The sequence below is a fragment of the Pantherophis guttatus genome, chromosome 1 (genome assembly GCF_059756535.1).
Source record: "Pantherophis guttatus breed Tessera chromosome 1, ASM5975653v1, whole genome shotgun sequence".
Taxonomy (NCBI): domain Eukaryota; kingdom Metazoa; phylum Chordata; class Lepidosauria; order Squamata; family Colubridae; genus Pantherophis; species Pantherophis guttatus.
Genome location: NC_142063.1, coordinates 322,251,284 through 322,276,492, shown reverse-complemented (window position 1 = coordinate 322,276,492; position 25,209 = coordinate 322,251,284). Strand labels below are relative to the sequence as shown.

The following is a 25,209-nucleotide window of genomic DNA, read 5'->3' as shown; positions in this document are numbered from 1 at the left end:
TTTATTATCCCCACATCCTTCCCTCCAATCACGTAGGAAGGAAGCTCTGCACAGCATTTCACCCAATAGATACAGTCTGCTGATATAGTCTGCTGAAGTATAAATCTAATGGGTTTAAAGAATTATCTACTGTAGAGAATTGCTCCAGGTTCTCTCTAATTGTATTAAAACTCATTTGCAAGTCAAGTGTTCATAACCCCCTAAAAAGATATCGTTTTACCAGCTATGCAAGGGTCCACTCCATAACTAACAGAGGATGCTGGAAAGGGATGGTGATGAGCTCTTTAAAGCCAAGGGGCAGCTTGAATTTTCATACTGTCCTCTTGCTGCAAATACTCTGGTTTAGTCCAAGGCCGCTTCGTGTGTGTTAACTCCTTATGTGAACTGTAGCTATGAAGGGCAACCAGTTTGGTGTAGTGGGTAAGGCGCCAGCTAGAAACTGGAGAGCACAAGTTCTAGTTCTTCATTAGCATAAAGGCAATTGATGACTTTGGGCCAGCCACTCTCTCTCAGCCCTAGTCAGGGGGCAACAGCAAATCACTTCCAAAATATCTTGCCAAGAAAACAGCAGGGACTAATCCAGGCAGTTGGCAGGAATCTGACTGACTTGACGGTAGAAACTGACTTGAAGGTGAATACGCACACACACACACAGAGGGGGGGAGGAGAGAGAGAGAGAGAGAGAGCGAGCACTATGATTGCCCTTGGCCCTGCCTTTCAAGGCCACTTATTTTGGGGTGCAGAATTCCTCCTATTGATTTCCAAACAGTTGACATTGGGGCAGAAGAAAGATGGTGGCCCTCACAGAAGTGGGACACAAATATCAGGTAAGAAAAATACTCAGCCCATCATGCTTAAGGCATTTCAGCTGTCAAGGGGTCAGGAAAGTCCCCTTAACAAAAATAGCTGTTAGGTTGACTGCAGATGAGAGCTAGAGCTGTGCTTCAACACATCCTAAAAGGGAAAGTGACTTTACCTGTTGAAGCAGCCCCCACCCCCATCCCAAACACTCTTAGTGGCAACTGGTCAAGGGTGGGTTCTACTTACTTTTACTACTGGTTCGCAGCGGGGCTGCGCTTTGCTCGTGCATGCACACTCTTCTGCACAAGCGCAGAAGCTTCTGTGCATGTGCAAAAGCGTTTTGATGATGTCAGGGTCGGTGGGTGGAGCCTCCCGCCAGTTTTACTACCGGTTCTATAGAACTGGTGTGAACCAGGGGCAACCCACCACTGCAACTGGGGTATTTGTGTCCAATTCTCAATGTTTTAAACTCCCACAGTCATAGTTTTTAAATTTTTTGCTTAAGAAAAATCCTTTTTCCATACATGGTAAAACAGCAAAAGGAAAATTAGTGCACTCTCTTAATCCAGAAATCTTTGTGTATGCTTCAAAGGACACATTCCAGTCTTGTTTTCATTGCTCGGATATGGGGAGCAACATTAAAGACAGATTTCTGAGAAGTCAAGTCAAGTCTTCTTTGAATTGCACTCAACTCCTGGGTCATCTTAGCTATAATACAGAAGTGATTTTTCATTACCTTCTTGCATGATTCTTTTTGAATTACCAGTGGAGATTATAGCATTGGGATTTTCTGCTAGTCTCCTATCCAAGTATTAACCAGGTCTGGCACTGCATAAGTTTGGAGCCCAAACACAACTTTGCCCTGATTCCATCACACTACAGAAATCAGGAAAACATCCCTTTTGGCGCAGGAAAAACTGCAAGATAAGCCTGCTCTCACATCCATTTAATTGATCACAGCTCCTATTTGCTTGTGATTTCAAAGAATCCCATAGGAGAAAATTATTCTAGAGGTAATGAGTGTGTCCTTCTAGAATTATGAAATAGCTGTGATTTTAATCTGTGAACAAATCTGGTTCCAGTCTGCCTTCCTAATTGGACCTGGTTAATTCTGCCTGCCTAGATCCTACTCCCTGGTGCTTCTGATTGGGATCCAGTTAAGCCTGGAGTTCATAGGGGACTTGAATGAGTACTGTCTCTTTTTCCTCTGTGTGGAGTTCCCCTGGCCCCAGGTTTCCTCCTGACTTTGGCCATTTTCTCATTACTATAGTAATTTATCCTGTCTTAGAATGCCAACATGTATGGAAGATGTCTATAGACATCTTATATAGATGTCTATAGGAAGATGTCTAATGCACCTTCCATTGCAGTGGAAAAGAAAAACCATTTTTCCCAGAGAGGCCTCTGCAGATCAACAGCCCCCTCATTCTCTGCAGACATGTTGCAACACCCCACATCTTACCTTGGCTTGCAACCTATAAATAAAGGCCCTGAACATGTGTAGAGTTTTATCTCTGGGTGATAGAACTCTACACGTGCTCAGGAGCAAAGCAAGACTATTGGCAAGAGTGTCCAGAATATTGCTTGTTTCATACAGGAACCATTTCTTCACTCCTTTTTAGCATGCTGTGGAAATACAGGCCATCTTAGAATAGAATGGAATAGGAATAGGAATAGGAATAGAAAGAGAAGAGTAGAGAAGGGAAGAGTAGGAATGAATAGAGTAGAGTAGAGTAGAGTAGAGTAGAGTAGAGTAGACTAGAACAGAACAGAACAGAACAGAACAGAACAGAACAGAACAGAACAGAATACTTTATTGGCCAAGTGTGATTGGACACACAAGGAATTTGTCTCTAGTGCATAAATTCTCAATGTACATACAAATAACAAAGTAATGTAATCATAAGGTTTCAATAAGAGAAATAGAAAAGAGAATAATCTTATAGGCCAGCTTATTAAATCATAACAAAGTTTATTTGGGCACTGCATCTCATATATACGCAGAAACTTGGCTTTAGGCTTTATTGTATTTGGATAGAATGTTATCTTTGGGCAATGACCTAAAAATGTGTAATAGCAGACCCTGAGACAGTATGATTAAATAACAGTACACAATTTTGTGGAGGATCTTCCCAAAGAAACATTAGTATACATTTTCTTCTATATCTTTTGCCCTATAGGGATGGTTGGGCGACTACTCTCTAAAGTCCAGAAATAACACGTTTTCCCTGTTGTGTGCAATCATTGCAGAAATATTTCTAAAATACAATGTTTACTTCTAAGATGTTTACTTTTCTAAAAGAAACCTTTTGGCAAATCAGCTCAAATCACCAATTTATAAAAAGAAAGAACAGGAAATAAAACATAAATGCCACTTCTTTTTAAGAATCTCTCCCACGTTTCTGGAAATCACCCTGTTTTCCCTGCTCCATTGTAAAAGGTCAGAAATGATTCTTCCTTCCAAAATAAATTAGAGATATTGGGTGGCTAAGGCAATTAAGGTTTCTAAACCTTCTTTTTCTGCCTCCTGCACTACAATCTGACTATGATTACTGAACTCTGCTATCAATTTGAAGTGAAAAGCTTCTCCAAGTGTAGTACAGGTAGTCCTCGACTTACGGCCACAATTGAGCTCCAAATTTCTAAAACAATTAGTCCCTTTTAATAATTTAAACAATACAGCCAAAAGACGAAGAGGTAGATGCAAGCATTTCGTATTGACATCAGTACCTACATTACATGCACCTAATAACATGGTTAAAATCAGCCTCAAATATAAGATCCCCAATTTTCTGTTGTTAAGTGAGTTTTGCCCCATTTTACGACCTTTCTTGGCATAGTTGTTAACTGAATCATTGCAGTAACACGATTGTTAAGTGAATCTAGCTTTCCCCTTTGATTTTGCTTGTTAAAATGGTGCAAAAGATGATCACAAGATCTTGGGGATACTACAAAAGTCGTGTGAAAAATGGTCATGTCATTTTTTTAATACCATTATAACTTTGAAAGGTTACCAAATGAACTGTTGTAAGTCAAGGACTACCTGTATTTATCTTATAACTCAGGAAAAAAGAACCAATAGTTATTTCACATTAGAGACCCCATCTATATTAAAAGATTGCCCGAATCATGCAACTCTCAGAAATATAGAAATTAATTAGTTATGTCCAGGCTGACACAAAAGCGTTACAAGTTCAGACTGTTATAGTCAGGCATTTGCCCCATTCAGCTCAGCTGAAGAAGCTTCTTGGATGAGAAGCGAAATGTCTCCAAAGAAAAACCAGAAAGTCCAGTTGCCTATTGGAAAAATCACCTTTGGAACAACCCATCAGGAACTTGTGTACCAAACCTTATGCTGACTTACATCCAGAAATCCAGACCAGGGGTGAAATGCTCCCGGTTTGGATCGGATCACCCGATCCGGTAGCGATGGAGGTCGGTGTTTTGGAGAACCGGTAGCAAAAATCCCTGCCCCCCGCCCCCCATGCCCAGCTGAGCCGCACGATCATCAGAGGCTTTTAAAAAAAAATTTAAAAGCATTTTTTCTACAACTTCTTCGGCTGAAAAAATGCTTTTAAAAGTAAAAAAGAAAAAGCCTCTGATGATTGTGCGGCTCAGCTGGGATCGTCAAAGGCTTTCAAAAACATTTTTTCTACAACCTCTTCAGAGGTTGTAGAAAAAAATACTTTTAAAAGCCTCTGACGATCCCAGTTGAGTTGCCTGATCGGCAGAGGCTTTTTTTCTTTTAAAAGCCTCTGACGATCCAAGCTGAGTTGCCTGATCGGCAGAGGCTTTTAAAAGAAAAAGAGCCTCTGCCGATCAGGCAACTCAGCTGGGATCGTCAGAGCCTTTTGAAAGCATATTTTACAACCTCTTCGCTGAAGAGGTTGTAGAAAAAATGGTTTTAAAAGTTTTGTTTTAAAAAATGGCCACGCCCACATTATCCCCCTACCAAGCCACGCCCACAGAACCGGTAGTAACAAATTTTATATTTCACCACTGATCCAGACCCTATTGCATGTGAACATGTTCATGTATTGCCATTTGATTATTGCTGTCCGATGCCTAGTTATCTTTTCATATTGTAGTTTTATTCATTTAGGTACCGCTTTGAGACCCATTCCCCAGCCATTCCTGCAGAGACTTCAGGACAGCTGCGCTGATAAAACATTATTTAAAAACCCCACATAAAAATGAATTTCAACTGAACAGACATAAAAGGACTTCAAATCAGAAAGTATTTTATTGATTACAAAAATTGCATTCTTTTTAGTATCTCCCAACCAGGAGAAACCCAACTGTTACCTCCATTCCCTGCCCCAACTCCATTCCCTGCTCCAACAGTGTCATTAGCTACCAAGGGCACATGGGCAAGATCTGCTCAGCACTTAAGGAAACTGTCAAGCAAAGAGAGGTTGCTCATACCTGGACAATTGATCTCAAGTATTTCGGATGTCCTTCAAAAGAAGACACCTTCTGTGCACCCTTAAAACCCATTGACAGGCCACATCTTATCAGGATGTCTGTTCTACAATGGGCTTTCTTTTGGATGGCAGCCCAGTAGCATCTATGGAAATAGCAATTGTCTGGAAATGAGTCACTATTTTCCTAAAAGTCCCTATTTCCTTATTGCTGCTCAGACATGTGTGGAGAAGTAAACAGACATCAAAGGAGTATATCAACTGTGCCAACTGTTGGCCTGTTTCAGAAAAAAAAATACTTGGCACTTGGCCTTTAAACTCTAGGCCTTTTGAGTATAAATAGCAAAAAAATAGCACATATATGTAACTCTTATGCTCCCTCCTTCCAAACTGTGTAACTGCATGATCCAGGACCAGCTATTCTCTTTAGCAGCCAGAACAGCTTTATTAAATCCCAGATCCTGGGTATAGGCAAAAAATGCTGGACTGTAATTCCAGACTATAAACTGTTGCACGCCATGCCTTTGACTTGAGGTTGCTCAATAAAGCAGCTCCTATCTTACTACTCAACAGCCAGCTTTGACCCAGGTCAGCAGTAAACTTCTCACATTATGAAAGGGAAACAGAAAGCACTTCATTAGACCTCACTAGAGCAGCTCTTACTTAAAAGATCAAGAAAAAGGCAAGGTATATAGTAAACAGGCAGATTAGGGTAACCTTTCCTAGTCTGCTGTTCCTTCTTGCATGTGTTGAATTGCCCCTCTTGCCCATCATCTGGTTGGGGAAGGCCACTTTGGAGAAAGGAGAGAGAGGCAAATATATATGTTCCAGGATAATGTTGCAGGATCTGATCTGAGTTAGTCATCGGGACTACAGGTTTAGTCTTCCAAGCTTTTGGACTCATACTGGAGCCCATACTCAGGGAACTTCTCTCTTTCCAGAATGGGCTCCAGCACGAGTCCAAAAGTTTGGAAGACAAAACCTCCGGTGACCAACTCAGATTGGATCCTGCAGAGTAATGAGAATGAGAAATTATGAAAATTGCATTTCAGGGAAAGATGGTTGCACTTGTCTTTTTAAAATAGTAGACAGAAGCATGAGAATATCCTTTATGCAAGTTGGACTACTGGGGACAAGCAAAGGTCCTCCTCCAATTGCTTTGTGATGTTATTTTAACAGAAGATAAACAATGAAGTGACAGGTACCCACAAGGCAGATGGTACAGCTTAGGAACTATAAGGTTTCCAGGAAATCTTTTCAATTACGTCCACTGTCCCCATCCCAAAATGCTGATGAAGAAAGATAGAGCAAGGCTTTAGATGGCTTCCAAGCAACCCCAGGAGAGAGCCCATAACCACTTGAGGGCTGCTTAGCAGCAGATCGCTACTCTGTGGTTGCTAGAGAAGGGGTAACAAACCCCCTCTGCTTCCTTCAGTAAAAGGCAGAAGAATGAAATAATGGATAGCCATCCAGATGTTTAACGTTAAGCAAAGCATCCCCAGAGCTACAAAGCAGATCTTGAAACCAGTTGAGTGTTTTTAGCCCGATCTCCCAGCAATACAGGCCAATTCATTCAATAAAAGGTCCAAAGTTGTGATGCAGAAGTAAGAGTTCCATTGACATCAACTATCTCCATTAATGGAAAGCTCCTCTGTGGCCAGCAGACCTTCTCTATCAGCATCTCTCACTGCAACCCCTGCTGGTGGCCTCCCCCAGGGCAGACGAGCAAGGAGGGGCTGGTGCAGTTCATTATAAAGGGCAGCTCCAACGAGAAGGATGAGGAAACCCAGGATCTGCAGTCCATGAAAGACCTCCCAGCCAATGGCCAGGCTGACAACCCAGATGACAATGGTGCGCAGGCTATCGAGTACCATCCGGGTGGTGGCGCTGATCTCTTTCGTGACACTGATGCCAGCAAAGTTGAAGAAGGCAATGCTGCTGATATTGCCCAGCAGGGCTACAGCAATAAGTGGCAGATTGCCAATTTGGCAGAAGGCATCTATAGCATCTTCCAGTACCTGCCGTGGGCTACCGCTGAAACTGCCCCCAGGTATGAAGTACATGGGCACCAGGATGATGGAGAGTATGACGAACCCAAAGAAACCTGTTAAAAAGGAAGAAGAAATGAAGATGATTGAAACCCAGGAGGATCATAATCTCCTCCAACTGGTTCTGTCAAAAAGGTAAAGACAGCTTTGAGTTGTGCTCAAGACCTAGTGATCACACTGACATAGTCCTGGCAAGAGTAAAAACGTTGCTTGCCATTGTCTTCTTCAGGATGTTTTTCTAATGTCCCAATCTGAATATATCTCTGGATGTTCCTGCTAGTCTCCCACCAGTACCTTACTTAACTTCCAAGGCCAGGCAAGATTGGTCAGGTACTTTTACCTGCTGAATCTCCAGGAGACATTCAATGTAAAATACTTCCAGTAGTTACAAAGCTGCCTTCTCCAACCTGCCAGTTTCTAAATATGTTGAGTTTATTACCCTCAGTATCCTCAGCTTTACTGTCTGGTTATACTAGAAGCTGTAGCCCCTACACAGCTGTTATAAAACCTCAAGAAAAGTTGACTGCTAAAAGAAGGGGATATTTTTTTCCAAGTAAGAAAGGAAGAAAATTGGTCACTTTAGGAACTGTAGAATTATGCCATGCCTTGTACACCAAGGAAATAGAAATAATCTTTTGGGGAACATTCTTTCAGCCATTTTTTTTTTTTTTTTTTAAATTTGATTTATATGCCGCCCTTCTCCGGAGACTCAGGGCGGCTTACAGTGCGTTAAGCAATAGCCTTCATACTTTTGTATATTTATACAAAGTCAGTTTATTGCCCCCACAAACTGGGTCCTCAATTTACCTACCTTAAGAAAGGATGGAAGGCTGAGTCAACCTTGAGCCTGGCGAGATTCGATCTTACTTTAATTGCAGACAGCTGGTATTAAATTACAGTGCTCTGTCTGTTGAGCTATCCAGGCTCCTCCTAATTTGCGGCTGTTCATGATGATCTTCAAAGAGCATAGAAGCTACCCAATTGTAGCAGCAAATTATTTATAAATCATATTTCCATTTTGTCAGAGATGGTAGCTGTTGATCCATGGAACCCAGGCTCCATCTGTGAACATTCTCAAGATTGCTTACATACCTTCAGTGCCAACAGCCTGCAGAGGGTGAACATTGTGCTTGTAGATAAACTTCTCCTCCAGCACCATCTGAATGGCCACAATAACTTGGGCCATAATGATGAGAAGGTCACCTATGGAGAAGTAAGAAGCTGAGCACTCCATAAACAATACACTCCCTCAACCACTTATTTACTCTGTCAAATCTTGAAAGGAAAAATGTGTGAAATAGTCATCTATTCTATTATATATGCAGATAGACGCCCTATGCTTCTTTTTCTCCATAAACAATTTTATTTTTTATTACATTGTTAATCAGTTTTATGAAAGTCACTTAATTTAATAGAAATGCATATTATAAAATAAGAAACTAGACACTTAGATTCCATTTATTTATAACCTTAATAGATAATAATCATTATACCATTACTTGTTTAATATAAATAACCTAAGCCAGTTGCAATAACGTGTGACATAGAATGCTCTAACTGTGAATTGAAGGAAGAAATTGTTCCTGAGCTCCTTGCCAGTCCATTTCATCAGAGAGCTCCAAGCTTTAAATATCTATCCTACTATAGCACTGATCCTTTAGAGCACGGGTGTCAAACTTGATTGTGTCACATGATGCATCGTGACGTATCATAACATTTTTTGCCTTTGTGGAGCTGGGGTGGGCGTGGCCTGTGTGTGACGCATCTGGCCCGTGGGTCACCAATTTGACAGGCCTGCTTTAGAGATTGTACCTTTGTTAAAATCAATGATGTGGATGCAGCCCATGAATGGAGAGGATGGCTTACTCTCTGGAAATCTCATTAAAATCTATTTTGGAACTACATGAATGCTCTTTTACTCTAGAGCAGGGGTGTCAAAATCAAGGCCCATGGGCCGGATTTGGCCTGCAGAGCCATCCTGGTCTACCCAAAGAGAAGAGGAAAGATCAGGCCAGCATGGCTTCGGCCTGGTCTACCCCGTGCGAAGAGGAAAGATCAGGCCAATATAGCTTCGGCCTGGTCTACCCAGTGTGAAGAGAAAAGATCAGGCCAACATAGCTTCGGGCCAGACTACCCAATGCAAAGAGGAAACATGCCAGCAGTTTGGGGAGTGGTGTCAAGCTGGCCACACCCACCCAGTCAGCTATGCCCCCCCCCCCAACGAGGTCAACCACAGCCCTGATGCAGCCCTCAATGAAATTGAGTTTGACACCCCCGCCCTAGACAGACCATTTGTAGTTAATGATTAATAACATACTGGATAAAGTATTGATTTTATCTTTTCCTATTATATAAATACAAATTGTAAGAGGTGCAATATATTTATGTTATTTTTGGAATGCTATTTACAACATATAAACATGGAACAGCTTTCCAAATGTGCTAGACAACATTGAACATTGGTAGTTCTTCGTAGGTTATCCCATAGGTTGGAAATTCTGGGGGATGGACTCCCACACTGAATCAGAGCGATGAAATCTAAAACAGAAAACACGGGGATGCTGCTTTCTGAACTAAGGTATCTGGGATTGGAGAAGAAGAGAAATGTTTTTAAGCTAATCATCACAATGATTTCAGGCCACTGGTTTTAGAACACCCTCTTTACATACCTGTGATGATCTCACTGAGTTTGTGGCTTTCATCATGACTGCTCAGCAAATCCGCCAGGCCAACCACCACCAGCCCTACAATGGTGATCAGGATGCCCAGCCATTGGCTCAGTACCAGCTTCCTCCCCAGGAAAGCTACTGAGAGCAGACCAGTAAAGATGACCACAGCTCCACGCAACATCTGAAAGCTAGAAGCGCTGGTCATGTTCAGAGCTGGAATCGCAAAAATGGGTAGTGGGGAAAGAGGGAAAAATGATGATTAGAGAAAAATTGGGACGAGGAGAGATGAAGAACAATTAGAAATTGGGCTACGATGGTAGGAACCGATGCTTAAAATAGAAGCGCTTATGTTGGCCCCCCTATTTTTTCCAGATGTTATGGAGTGCTAAGACTCAGGTTTTTTTCCCCCCCTCCCGAGGCAGGAGAAAAAAAAATGATAATAAAGGATTGTATACTACAAAATAAAGAGTGCTTCCATAAGTGAAATCTTTTTATTCTGTCTCCCCCAACTTGGTAGGTGGTTATATCAACAGTTGTTATTTGGCACTCTTTACGTACTCAGTTTCGTCAGATGTAAACTATTTACTTATTCTGAATGGCTTGCTTTTCCTATTATGTTAAGAACAGCTGTTCTTATGGAAGTACTGTATGGTTGCATTTTTAAAACAGACAGAGGGAGAGGGAGGTGTTTCTCAGCCCTTCCAGAAAGGCAAGCAGCAACTTTAGAGATCATACTTTATTTCTGTAGGCTATAATAAACAAACCTGAAAATCTGTCCATTGTCTTTTGACCCCTCTTAAGGACGAGGTCAAGGCAAGGTCATTCTGAGCCTCCTTCTCATACTTTCTACTTTCCCAGGGCTGATCAATTGTTTTTCCTCTCCCTCCTCTTTCTCAAGGCCAGAGCTAAATTCCTCCAAAGTGCCATATTCTTAGCAAAACTCCCTCTCCCCCACTCTTTTACTGGATTTTTTTTTTCTGGGCCATGGTAGCACAGTGTAAGAATGCAGTATTGGAGGCTAACTCTGCCCACAGCCAGAAGTTCGATCCTGATCGGCTCAAGGTAGACTCAGCCTTCTATCCTTCCAAGGTCGGTAAAATGAGGACCCAGGCTGAGGGGGGCAATATGTTTTGTAAATTGCTCAGAGAGTGCTGTAAAGCTATTGAGCGGTATATAAGTCTAAGTGCTATCGCTATGGATATTTTATGAACAAGCAGCCATCTGTAAACACTTACCCACATACATGAGGCTAGTCCCTGTCATATCACATAGTGCTGGAGGCAAGAAAAGCAATCGGTTAAAGGGCTGAGGTGGTGTCATAGTGGGTTCTGCCCTCCTCCGGTCAGTGCAGAGCAGGAGGTAGAAGACAGCCAGGCAGGAAAATTCCCCCAGAAACATGCCCACTGCCTGAAATGCAAACCGAAAGGTTGACAAAGTTTTGGACTGACATGGATAGCAAATCCCCAATAAAAGCCACCAATGTCTCTCAACCTCCTGGCAGAACTTGGACAGATTACCAAATTAGTTTGATTCAACGATTCAGACTTTTCATTGTATATTCATGAATGTGTTTTTTCTGAAAGCCTCAGTAGATGGCAGCATTTCTTCAATTCTAATTGGCTTTGGAGGCTAAACAGGATTAGACCTAGTTATAAGATGGATGGGAGACCAGTAGGAAATCCCAGGCCTGTAGGTGACTTGAAAGAATATCCAAGAAGACAATGGTCCATCATTTGTATTGTTGCCAGGAAAACTGTACTGATGTGCTGAAATAGTCAGCAGAATGAACTTAACTCAATATGATGTTTTATTCTTTTCCTCCCATGATTGTGGAAATCTGCAAGAGGGATCTAAAGGCTTTGGGAATGGACATTAACAACTGGGAAACCTTGACCTCCGATCGTTCAGCTTGGAGGCTAAAGACGCAGCATGGCCTTCTCCAATTCGAAGAGACACTTGTTCGGCAGGCTGAGGCAAAGAGGCAGTCCCGGAACCAGTGAAATCTGGGGGCTGGGCAGGGGACGGAATGTATCTACCCTCAGTGTGGAAGGGATTGCCACTCTCGAATTGGCCTTTTTAGTCACACTAGATGCTGTTTTAGGACTTCTTTCCAGAGCAAGGAACTATGCTCCAGACTATGGTCTTTTGAGACTGAAGGATGCCAATGAAAATGTGAACACTATGAAGAATTTTGCAGATTCGGCACAAAAATGGAAAAGCAAAGCAAAGAGGAATTTTCAATACAGGTAGTCCCCAATTTATGACCAAAATTTCTGTTGTTAAATGAGACATTTGTTAAGTGATTTTTGCCCCATTTTGCTACCTGTTTTGCCACAGTTGTTAAGTGAATCACTGCACTTCTTAAAATTAATAACACGGTTAAGTGAATCTGGCTTCCCCATTGACTTTGCTTGTCAGATGGTCGCAAAAGGTGATCACATGACCCAAGGACACTGCAACCGTCATAAATATGAGTCAATTGCCAAGCATCTGAATTTTAATCACGTGACCATGGGGATGCTGCAATGGTTGTAAGTGTGAAAAATGGCCGTAAGTCACTTTTTTCAATGCCGTTGTAATTTTGAATGGTCACTAAATGAACTGTTGTAAGTCGAGGACTACCTGTACAGAGATTTTGTGAGTCTGAAGAACCTATGCTCTTAGCATCACAGAAATGAGTTTGGCCCAGTGTTTCTTAACCTCAGCAATTTTAAATTGTGTGGAATTCAATTCCCAGAATTCCCCAGTCATCATGTGAGGTGGTTTAGACATAATGAGGTGGTTAAGATATAATGAAACAAAGTAGTGCGGAATCTTGCCAATGTTACCTGTACAAAGGGATGCTGGAAATTGTGTGGTTCTGTCCCATGGCAGCCTGGTGCCTTCAGCTTGTCAGCCCACCTGGAATGAAGGAGTGAGGTGTCAGTTAAAAAACGTGTCCCAAAGCTTTGCATTTACATCATATTTTGGCATTTGGGTATGTGAAACATTATTACAAAAGCTTGTACAAAATGGTAATAGAGGCTAATCCATTCATCACATGGAGAACACAATCTGCTGGAAATCACTGATGTATCAGATTTCTACCTCTCATTCTTGTCATTCACATCTCTTAAACTAGGATAAACCCTACCTGTGGAAGCCACACTGGGGATCTGAGAGTTTAAATATACAGATACCTGTGCTACAGCTGAGTATCTTATGTAAGTAAGGTCTTAGAAGAAGCCAACTTGGAAGTGGAGATCTAATAAACCAATATTTGCCAAATCTTTTCCATAATATTGCTTGGATGGCTCTCAGCTCCTGAAATTGCCATTTGAGAACGCCCCTCTCTTCCTCGCTTCAAGTCGAAGCTGCCTTTTTAATAGATGAGATGGTGGCAGTTGCAAATAGCCATTTTCATTCAGACGCTGAAGAAGATACATACTCTGCTAGGAAGGCCAAGTTGAAAGACAAGAGAAGAACTATTCCTTAAACCCATGTTAGCGCTGCAAACAGCCTTCTCCAACCAGAGCTCGACACATCTGAAGAAAAAGACTGGGGAAAGCATAACCATAAATTAAGCATAGCCAGTTTATTGGCTTCACTCATCTTCTAGGGAAAAAAAATGCTCTGTGACACATTCCTTTGCCTGGACCTGTCCTCAGCTTAGATATCTATCTGCAAACAAAAACTGCAAAGAGTTTATTTGCTGACACCAGGCCAAATCTCTCCCCGGCTGCTGCAATTGGAAACTCTGATATGGCAGACAAAGTAACACAAGAACAGATCTTTCACAGCTCAGGTGTCAAGGCTGCTATTCCCCCTATGCCAAAAGTAACATTTGGTGAAAAAGAAAGACACCCAATACTTACATAATATATAGTAAATTGCTAAAAGTATATTGATGGGGATTAGGCCTGTGGACAAATGGGAGGGGGGGGGAGGGAGCTAGGTTTTTTACATTACAACTTTTCAGTAATGCCAATGGAAGGTAGGGCTGAATTGGAGGGTGTTTTTTCCTCTTTTGATAGGGATTTTTAAAAAATCTTTTTGCCAAACATGGGTGAGAAACAGTGCTGCCACTATTAGGTTGCTTGCAAAATATAGCAACAGGCTCTTGTTAAGCTTTAGAAGCTCCAAGAGCCTGTAGTTAGAAGAGCCTGTAGTACAGTGGACTAAAGCACTGTTATTAACATCTGCTGCTTGCAATTACTGCAAGTTCAAATCTCACCAGGCTTAAGGTTGACTCAGCCTTCCATCCTTTCAAAGGTAGGTAAAATGAGGACCCAGATTGTGGGGGCAATAAGCTGACGTTGTATAAATATACAAAAGTATGAAGGCTATTGCTTAATGTGTTGTAAGCCGCCCTGAGTCTCCGGAGAAGGGCGGCATATAAATTAAAGCAAAAAGAAAAGAGGGATCATAATACAAAGAGCCCTCTTCCCAGAGAATTGGTGCAATATTATTAATTAATAACCCAAGACAAAGTGGATGGAATAAAGAATGCTACGCTACAACTGAGTAGGTGACGGGTCAGCCATTATCTGTGCAGCTTGCAAGCAAAACCACATCTGAAAAGAGTATTTGTGGCATGCTGAGATTAGAAAGTCTTCATATCAGACGGAGTAGCTATAAGAGCCTTTAGTTCCCAACAGGAAAGCTAGATCAGAGGAAAGAGCATAGCTTAGTAGCATAGCTACTCTGCATGTAAAATAAATCCTCAGAAGCTCCAGGATGAGTAGCGAAAATTTTATGTCTGGAAATGTGAAAAGACTCTCTGCCAGTCAGCACCGACATCATTTTAGATAGTTCTAGATTCTAGATAAGTTCTAGATAGTTCTAGTTCTAGATAAGGCAGATTCCTGGCAACATTTGTGCAACAATGCATTGATCAGGTTTTTCCACTAACACTGGGCACAGAGAAAGGGCCCAGCATATATTGTGGGGTGCACATCCCATAAATCCTTATGACTGACCGTGTTGATGGGACTTACTGTGCATCACATCGGGAGGGCCTAAAGTTCCTCTCATTGGCAGAGAGGCCCGCCTCAATTTGGTTGGGAATACAGCTGCTTTATGGGGTATACTTTTTCCCCCTAACCCTTCAAATTCCAGACACACCAATATTTCCCCTTCCTCTTTCAGTCACCATTGGCAGAGCACAGTCATTTCACCATAGAATATGACTCTAAAATGAGTTATGAGGATTCAATTCTATTTTTCACTGAAATCAGAAATCATCTTTAGGAATATGGGAAGGGGCAATTTCAAAGTAAAAAGAGATAAACAATTACTACCAAAAGAGTAAAAACAGACATCATCAAGTGCATAAAAATGTAGGTGTAACATCCACTTATCAAAATGTTGCTGAAAAAATAATATATGCTTTAACAGTCTTGGAATAAAAATGCAGAAACAAAACGTTGACTAAGCCAATTAAATATTGCAGAGCTACTGAAAAGCAAGGGTGATTCCAATTGTGTCATTCAGACCAACGAATCAGTGGTTGAGGTAACAGCCTTTATAAAGCAGCAGCAAATCTGGTGCCCTTCAGATGTGTTGAATAATTCCCAAAATCTTTGTTGTTGTCGTGGATGCTGGGAATCACAGTGCTACAGATATGGTGAGTCCCAGTTTTAAACATTTGGACAGCTTCAAGAATTTAGTTCTCTGAAGGTGGTGTGTTCCAATTATTAAACTAGTTTTTAATTTAAAGCAAGTTTTTAATTTTTTTAATTTATTAAGCAAATTTATATGGCCACCCAAATCATAGATGACTCCAGATGGCTTGCAACATTTAAAAATCCACAACATAAAACTCATTACCACCCCCTCTCCCCATGGCAGCAGAAACACCATCAAATCAAATACTTGATCGACTCCATCTCCATTTATGGCCCCCAGGCCCTGACAAAACCATCCTTTTAGGTCCTTTTGGAAACACAATGGGGTGAATCCCAAAGATGTTTTTTTCACGGACAATCATGACCTGGATGAATGAGAAAATCCATAGACAAGAGGGTGAGGACCAACCATATCTTGTGGGGAATTATGTTCCGTAGAGAAGAGGTTACCACCAAGAAGGCCCTTTTTGTGGTCAAACTGAAGCAAGCAGAAGATGGGCGGGGGAGGTAAGATTTACCCATTTTATTTTTCTCCTCAGGGAGCAGGAAGTTCTGAATGGAAAGACAGAATTTATCAGAGGGACTCATAATGTTAGTCTGAAGGCCGTAGATAGTTAAATCTGGTTTGGTTCACAAAACTCAATGAGAAATTTGTGGTTCAATGTCCTGTGGAATCACTGCCCTTTTTTTAGTTTGTTGTGTGAATTAGGCCATAGTATCAAGCAAAATGGCTGGATTTTTGTGGTACCATTTCAAACTTCTTCTGAATTGGGACTTTAAGGGTGAGGAAGGGATCAAATCTCATTCACCCTACCTAATACCCACTTCCCACAGAAGTTCAAAAACCTCTGATGATATTACCAGAAAGAGACTTAATAGCTGTTCAAAACCTTGATACCTCGCCCATTTCTATATCAACCACAATATGACTTGCTTGGGCATTTCAACATGTAGAAGACAAGAAAATGAGATACAGAATGCAGTAACATGAGAATTAAGGAATGATGGCAAAGGCTACATTCAGAATTTTATTATGAGGAGGGACCAGAAAAAGTTGGGAATAAGAGCCAATATGACTGTTGGGAACTGCTGAAGATTTGAGAACTTGTAAATGCAAAGTCCCTGAATCATCAGCTCTCTCTAGCTTGCGAGTATGTACTAGCAAGCTTATGGAGTACAGACAAAACCAAATCTGGCCAATTATTTATTATTGATTACAGCTTTATATGCCACCCATTTCCAAATTCAGACATAATTGTCCTGCTCTTCCTACTACCACTTCCATCTAAGCTCTTAATAACACTTGGAAAAGGCTATGTAATCATTCAAAAATCATATGAGACTGAGGTACTATAGCACAACATGTGCAAACAAGTTTAAGGCAACTACACCCACAGGTTTCTTTCAGTAAATTAGGAAAATTTCAGAGCACTGGTAAGCTCCCCAAAAATGTCACGACTTGTCATCTTTCAAGATGATTGCTTACTCAGCAACTAGAACTTGCAAAAGGACAAAAAAAAAATCCTGTGGCAGAAATTTAGCTGATGAGATTTGTAAGAATCAGGAAAATAGATACAACTTCTAACAGTTACACAGATTCTTCAATGTTTAAACCAGTGCTGAAATGTAAAATTTGTTACTACCGGTTCTGTGGGCGTGGCTTGGTGGTGGTGGGGTAATGTGACTGGGTGGGCGTGGCCAACTTTTTTTTTTTACTTTTAAAAGCATTTTTTCTACAACCTTAAGAGGTTGCAGAAAAAAAATGCTTTTAAAAGCCTCTGATGATCCCAGCTGAGCCGCGTGATCATCGGAGACTTTTTTTTTTACTTTTAAAAGTATTTTTTTGGCCGAAGAGGTTGTAGAAAAAATGCTTTTAAAAGTAAAAAAAAAAGCCTCTGATGATCGCGCGGCTCAGCTGGGCATGGGGGGGGCAGAGATTTTTGCTACTGGTTCTCTGAACCACCCGCCCCCCATCGCTACTGGATCGGGCAATCCGGTCCGAACTGGGAGCATTTTATCCCTGGTTTAAACCCATCAGAGGAAACCTACAGGTAGAAGAAATGCAACCAGGTGGGGTAGATTTAAGAAGAACAGAAGACTCGGACTCAAAACAATCTTTCCTGAATGGATGGCTCCAAGTAGCTAGATTTGGCCAGATTGGCTGATTTATACAAATTTAAACCCAATCCATTTGGAGGACAGTAGGCTGGGGAATCCAACTATATAGTATGTTGGTCCCAAGCTGAGATCAATAGGGAGATCTGGAGAAAACATTACGATGTACTCTAATGTTTATGGAAAAGTAGGCAAAGAAAAGTTCAGAAATGATACAGTACTAGAAACCATTTTTGCCCAGTATTCCCAGGCTACTTGGGAAGAAGAAGAAGAAGAACAACGACAATGTAGTATGAGCAATCTAGGAAATTATAATGCAGAAAGGGAAATCTTTGAGGAACATGAATACTGAAAGACTATGACAAAAGAAACCACTTAGACTGGAAGAAAGTGAACAGAATTGATATGTGGAATGTCTCAGACATGAACCATGCAAAGCTAAATACCAAGAAAGAAATGACAATGACCAAATAGGCATTCCTGGCATCACTGAGATCATTTTTGGGCAGATGAGTTTATGCAGTATTATTCTGGAAGTGACACCATCAGAAGGAATGCATTGGCACTGATAACGAATGAAAATCACCAATCAGTTGACAGCTTTCAAGCACTAAATGCAAAAATAATGGCTGATCAAATCCAAGCTAAATATCTGAATGTCTCATTTGTCTAAATTTATGCACCACCAACAAAAGTACTGAAGAATAGCTCTATGCTGACATTTAAGAAGTGCTATAAAAAAGCTGAAAAGAGATAGAAACACAGTTATCTCTGTTCAAACTTTACCTGCTGCAGACTATGATTTGGATTATCAACTACTTGTAGCCAAAAATGATTTTAATTGAAATTCTGTAACACACACATACACACAAAAGGATATGGTACTGTACCTAGGAATGTGATAGTGGTAAGATTTCATCTCTATACAGTGTGTAGTTGAAATAAAAAAGAGTTAATTAACCATGGAAAAACAACCTAATAAACTATGGAAAGAAACAACAATTAAAAAATCCCATTTCAAATAAACAGCCCAGAAACATGTCCCATACAAAAATCTAACAAAGATAATCAAATGGCTTTCAGTGGAAATCATCCGAAGAAAAACTAAAGGTATCGCACAAATGATAAGAAGCAAATAAAATATAAATAGAAGGAATACACTGTATTATGGCCAGGGTGGATTTGATTTAAATCGAGTTGATTTAAATCACAATTTAAATCATGAATTAAATCACTAGTAAAAAGGCTTGATTTAAATCAACTCGATTTAAATCATAATTTTTAAAGAGCAACTGTCATCTCTGCTACTCCTTTGACCCACTGTTGACTCACCGATAGTCCCAGTGTTGCAGAATATACAGCCTCATGCTACATAACTAAGCTCCATTTCATGCTGAATAAACTAAATTATTTATGTATCTTAAATAGGAAACTATCTTACGATAGATTTTTACCCCAAAAGTTTTTTATTAAAATAAATTCGATAAAAATAAAAAAACCCGATTTAAATAAAAAAAAATCTGATTTCATACTTTAGCAAAAATTAGTTGAAAATCCTACAAATGGGTCAAACCATGAAAAAAGAGCTGCCCAACACATAGAAGAGGAAGAGGTACGTGAGACCACATTGCAAATGTTGGGACAAGCATGCAGATTTCAAAAGGATGTATATTTATTCTTCATTGACAATATCAAACCTTTTCAAGTATACTAAAATTTTATCCAAGTATTTGTAAGAAATGAATGTTCCTGGATGCTTGATTAAATCAATAAAATCATTATGCAACAACAAAGAAGGTGCTGTCAGAACACAGATTAATTCAAGACTAGAAAAGATGTCTGGCAGAGCTGTATTGTATTCTCTTTGATATATACATAGAGGCAGTTTTAACTACGATGAATCAGAATTGGAAGAAAGATTGGCGGCAGGAATATTAACAATTTAAGAGATGCGGGTGACACCATATTATTGGTAGAAAATGCTGCAGAACAAATTATTCTAAAGGTCAAGGCAGAAAGTGAAAAAGCTGGATTGCAGCTAAATACCAAGAAGTTTAAGGTTATAAAAACAGCTGGAAATTGTGACATCAAGACAAAAATTGACTGAATCAGTCCTGGACTTTTATTAGATCATTTGGTTCCAACAATGATTGAAGACATTTCAAACCAAAATTAAATGTAGAATATCACTTAGCCATGCTACAGTGAGTAGAAGGAAGATCCACAAGGCCATCGGTCTTAATATGAAGTGCAGAATAGTAAATATGATTGCTTTTTATAACTACTTAGGATGATGAAAACTAGACAATAAAAAAGTGGATGGGAGAAATGAAGACTCCTTTAATTTATGGGTTTAGAGATGTCTACTGTGTGTATTTTGGACAATGAAAATAACAAACATGGAGATTTTAGATTGCATCATTCCAGAAATAACACTGAAAGCTAAGATTTCCTAGCTAAGGCCATCTTATTTTATTTATTTATTTATTTATTTATTTATTGCGATTTATATGCCGCCTTTCTCCCTAGGGACTCAAGGCGGCTTACAAAATGACAACTTCATTTTTGACCATGTCATGTGATCAAAGTCCTTAGAAAAATCGCTAATGCTGAGAATAGTGAAAGACTGACAAACGAGGCTGGTGAAGAAAATGCTGAATTGATATTATCAAGCAAGATACTGGTTTAAAGCTTAAAAACTTAAAATAGTAAGATATTGGAAAGAATGAAGAGAGTTGATCTTAAAGGGTCTGCAAGTTGGATGAGACTGAATGCAACAGTTCATTTAGTGACCGTTCAAAGTTACAACGGCATTGAAAAAAGTGACTTATGACCATTTTTCACACTTATGTCCATTGCAGCATCCCCATGGTCACATGATCAAAATTCAGATGGTTTGCAAGTGGTTCATATTTATGATGATTGCAGCGTCTTGGGGTGATCAACTTTTGTGACCTTCTGACAAGCAAAGTCAATGGGGAATCCAGATTCACTTAACCATGTTACTAACTTAAAAAAAAATGTAATGATTCACTTAACAACTGTGGCGTAAAATGGGGCAAACTCAACAAATGTTTCACTTAGCAACATACATTTTAGACTCAATTGTGGTCGTAACTCGAGGACTACCTGCAGATAAAGGGTTGGGGTTGGGGAAGGCTACCTAAACATTATTACTCTCACTTGTCAGGCACAATTAGCATGCTTTCTCTCTTCTTGATAATAAGGTACAGAAATATATATTCATTTCTATTCAGAATTCACCACAATATTGGTGGATCCTCCAAATAAATAAGGCTTTGTTACATTCTTCTTCATTCAAAGAAGTGTTAATTCAGTGTATTCTTCTTTTTCTACTGCAATTCTGATAACAAACTTGAAGGACTATAAACAAGTGATAAGAATGGTCGTTGATCAACAGTTGGCTACCTTCTCAGTCTCAAGAGCCGCTCTTTGTTATCTGCAGCAGCAATCCCCTTGTTTACCAGAAAATCAAGTTTCAGACAGAATAGGTAAAGCAAAGAGAAAAATAGGTGATGAAGTTGAAAGAGAAATCCTTTCAGGAAACTGGAGACTCTTAATATGTGGAGCAGCTTTTTACCTCCAGGATATTTCCCTCATGTCCAATAAATGGAAACAGAAAGACGAAAATTGGCATCTCCACAAACTGATCTCCCCACCTTCTCCTATTTGCACACACACACTGACATAGCTTATGTAGTTATTATTTGCACGTGCTAAAATATCCTTTGGCCAGTTAAAGCAGATACCACAGTAAGTTTAGGTAGAAGGGCTTATGTATCACCTTGAATTTGCTTCTAGTCTGATATCTTTAATTTAACAGGAATGGAGTTGGAAGGGACCTTAGAGGTCATCTAGTCCAACTCCCTGCTCACTCAGGAAACCTGTACCAGGGATTCGAGCCACCAAATTCAGTGTCTTAGCCACTGAGCCACCTAATATATCTAATTTGTAAATAAAGGTCAGTGGTGGGCTGCTCCCGGTTCGCACCGGTTCTATAGAGCCAGTAGTAAAACTGGCAGGAGGCTCCGCCCACCGACCCTGACGTTATCAAAACACTTCTGCGCATGCGCACGGCCCTGCTACAAACCGGTAGTAAAGGTAAGTAGAACCCACCCCTGATCAAGGTGTATACCAAAACATGCGGTGTGAACCCAACTGATGTGGATTATTCAATTAGCCAAGGTGAGAGGCCTGACTTTAGCACAATGTGTAAAATGTGTCTCCAGACAACTTCACTATGTGACAGGACCCTCAGAAGAACTGTGCAGGATCAAATCCTTCTTATTTCACATTCAGTTTCACAATGAGCAAAAATCACCTCTCAGAAGCTACTAAACAGGATGTAATTACCGAAGCTTTATTTTATATATTTATTCATCAGATTTCTACACGCCCACCTCACCTAAATGACTCTGGGCAGCTTACAATAAAACGGTCTCCTGTTGACATTTCCCAGCAACTGGGAACAAACTGTCTCAGTTCATATATTGGCCTATATACCCTGTTTCCCCCAAAATAAGACATCCCCTGATTATAAGCCCAACCGGGTTTTTGAACACATGGCAATAAGGCCAAGTGCTTATTTCAGGGTTCAAAAAAATATAAGACAGGGTCTTATTTTCGGGGAAGCATGCTAGTAATGGGGTTGAGTAACTATAATTCAATGTGAATCCATACAGTACCAGTATGGTAACCATCACATTAAGCCATAACGTAATTTATTTTAGGGGTGTATCAAGTAGATGAACCTAGCAACTTGATAATCTGGATTAATCGGAACTCACCCCAACTCTGAAAACTGCAATTCATGTCTAGCTAACTTGCCCAACAGACACCCCCCCCCAATCATTCTGAAACGAATGGCATTCAAGCAAGTACACACGGCCATGGCAAGAGACCCTTAAAAGAATATTTATAGCTCAGGATTAAAATGAGGGACCCTTAGCATCCTGTGATCTTCGTTGTTTTCTTGCAGACGTTTCATTACCCAGACTAGGTAAACATCATCAGAGAGAGAGAGAGACCTTTTCCCCTCCATGTTTTGGAAGAATGGAGGATCTCGGTGATCTCATCACAGACTATCCCCCCCTCCCCAATTCCTTACACGTCGGTCGATCTTCGGGATCTCTCTCTCTCTCTTTAACGGCAGCTGCTCTTCCCAAACCCCACCTCGCCCCATTATTCCCACTCCGAGTCAACGCGGGCAGAGTGGACGAGACGCTGTCGGGGCTGCCTTCCCCAACGTCCCCCCAACTTACTTGGCGGAAAGCGTGTTGATGGAGCCGGTGATCAGCATCAGCGCCGCCAAGCAGAGCTGGTACCTCGTCCAGGCCATCGCTGCTCTTTGCCGCTCTCAGTAAGCAGCCGGCCCCGAGTATCCCCCGCAGTGGCTCGGGTGCATTTCCTCCTCGGCACGTCACATGACCGCCATCGATCAGCTGACCGTCGGCTGCGCTGGCGAGGGCGCCCGCGGTTCGCAAGCCGCCTTCTCAGCAGCGATCGTGGGGGAGAAGCTCGTGATCGTGTCCTCCTCTCCCCCTCCTTCCCTCCCTCCCTCATTGGAAGTCGAGGGATGCTTTGTGAGCAGGGTTAGGCGGCACTCTTCGGAAGAGAAGCGGAGCCTATGCGCTTTAACCGAAAGCAGGCAGGAGTTCAGCCGGTGAAGCCTCCTCCGCAGTTCAGCTTGTTAATGTCAAGAAGGGGGTTTTTTTTGCCCTTGGTTGCTGGCCTCCCTAACGATCGCAGCGTGCCTTGTTTGTGCTGCAATCCTAAGGAGCGACGGTTGAAAAACTAGTTTGAGCCAAGCATTTTAGGGAAAGGCGCAGATTTTGCTGCTTGTGCGAAGTGACGAATAGCAGAGCTGGGCAGAAATTAGACTTGCTAGTATACAGATACGGAATTGAAACTGCAGGGAAGAAGGAAGTGTTTCTGCTTATCCCATCTTAAATTACTCATCTTAAAAAAAAATAATAATAAAGAGAATTAGACTTGGTTAATGGCCAAACTGAAAAGTTGAAAAAACATCTTGAAAGAAAGCAATGGCAAGCTATAGCAATACTATTGCAAAGAAAGTTCCTTGGATATGCCCACGTAATCCGGAGAAATCCAACACAATTTGTCTTTACTTTACTTGACATGCCATGCTTCCTGATGGTGAGATCAAATCTCTGATTTACCTCAGACTGGAGATTCTAATTCTGAATTTTTAAAAAATTGGCAGCATGAATGAGAGCAAAAGGTAAAATTAATTGCTTTTTTGAGGTTGGTTGATCATCAAGAGGTTTGCATTTTTTGAATGTACAAGGAGATGGTCCAGGAAAGTGTTCAAATAAATTATTTGGATTCAAAAGTCTCTTAAATTACATAACATTCTATGTGTAATTACTATCTATATGCCGTCATCTTTGGCTACTCTCCTACAATTTAATTTTACCAATCATCTCCTTTTACTATTTTCTTCTCGGCTCTAACAAATCTGACATAGCAGTGTATTCTCTTGCAAGGATAATGCTGCACAAATTCAAATGAAGTGATTCAAATGTAGCCAATTTTAATGTTAATATTTATTTTAATATTTTAATCTTGTCTTACTTGGTTGTAAGCTGCATGGAGTTGCCTCTTGATGAGATGGATGAATACATATTTAACAAATATAAATTTGTACTCCAGGAAAAACTATGCTAAATCACTGTTATTTTACCAAATGTCACAAGATTTTTTATTGTTTTCACTGTTTAGTCAATTAACTTGTTTAGTTTAATTATGTTGAATTTAAGGACAAAGATCTGCTTGGGCTTCTTTTTTGAGGGAAGCACACTAGGCCAGTGATGAGTTCTGGAACACCATATTTGGGAACAATAGCAAGGCAAGTGTGTAATGTTTGACCACACTTCAATGTGCTGAGGCCACATATCTGGGAGTCACTTGGGACTTCACAGTTTCTAGAAATCTAACCCAAATATTTCCAGGCACTTGCCTTGCTACTGTTCCAAAGTGCATTGCTATGTTATGGAAAGTCAAAATGTGACCCTCACTTTCCTTTGCATTTGCACTTAGGCTGGAACTAAGAACATTAAGAGTTGACAACATCTGAAACGGCCATCATATTCCTTCTAACAGAAACTGCTGTTTTGATTAATATCCTGAATATAGTTGATTTGCTTGCAGAACTGCGGGCATCTCGGCATGTTTTCTGTTCTGCAGGGTCTAAAGAAAGATAGTGGCAATAAAGGGGTGAAGACAAAGCAAAAAAAAAAAAAAAGTCCATTGGAAGCCTAAGTTAGCAATGCTTGACTAAATATATGATTCTTTTAGTAGATAATATCTATCAAGCATGGTGAAAAAGAAGCGGAAAAATAAAATCCAACAGAATAACAGTGTCTCAGCCCAATTTGCTTCATAGCTTGGTGAAAACACATCCATTGGTGTACACAAGATTTTTAAAACTGCCTTCAAACTTAAAAACATTACATGTGAGAATTTAGATTTTATTGTATTATAGTTGTTCGGATATACAAACATTGAA

At 40.6% G+C, this 25,209-nt stretch overlaps 2 protein-coding genes across 2 annotated transcripts in view; one reads left to right on the top strand and one right to left on the bottom strand.

The window, feature by feature from the left end:
• Nucleotides 1–5,022: 5,022 nt before the first annotated feature.
• On the bottom strand, nucleotides 5,023–23,529 carry SLC35F6 (solute carrier family 35 member F6). Its single transcript, XM_034421214.3, has 6 exons — nucleotides 22,943–23,529; nucleotides 12,768–12,840; nucleotides 11,175–11,346; nucleotides 9,940–10,152; nucleotides 8,363–8,473; nucleotides 5,023–7,326 (listed from the first exon to the last, which is right to left on the bottom strand). The coding sequence occupies exons 1-6, from the start codon at nucleotides 23,017–23,019 to the stop codon at nucleotides 6,845–6,847; spliced, it is 1,128 nt and encodes a 375-aa protein (XP_034277105.2). The 5' UTR covers nucleotides 23,020–23,529; the 3' UTR covers nucleotides 5,023–6,844.
• STMN4 (stathmin 4) overlaps nucleotides 23,129–25,209 on the top strand; it is a 52,092-nt gene continuing 50,011 nt past the window's right edge. Inside the window, exon 1 of the mRNA XM_087883351.1 lies at nucleotides 23,129–23,922. The gene's annotated coding sequence lies outside the window, so the exon portion shown is untranslated. The remainder of the gene's footprint in view (nucleotides 23,923–25,209) is intronic.

Bases quoted from the DNA above. Each gene is read 5' to 3' on its own strand.
- SLC35F6 (XM_034421214.3), bottom strand. From the start codon at position 23,019: ATGGCCTGGACGAGGTACCAGCTCTGCTTGGCGGCGCTGATGCTGATC. The intron at 12,841-22,942 runs GTAAGTTGGGGG...CCTTCATTCCAG, and splicing joins ATCAACACGCTTTCCGCCAA to GTGGGCTGACAAGCTGAAGG. The intron at 7,327-8,362 runs GTATGTAAGCAA...CCTTTTTAACAG, and splicing joins GCAGGCTGTTGGCACTGAAG to GTTTCTTTGGGTTCGTCATA.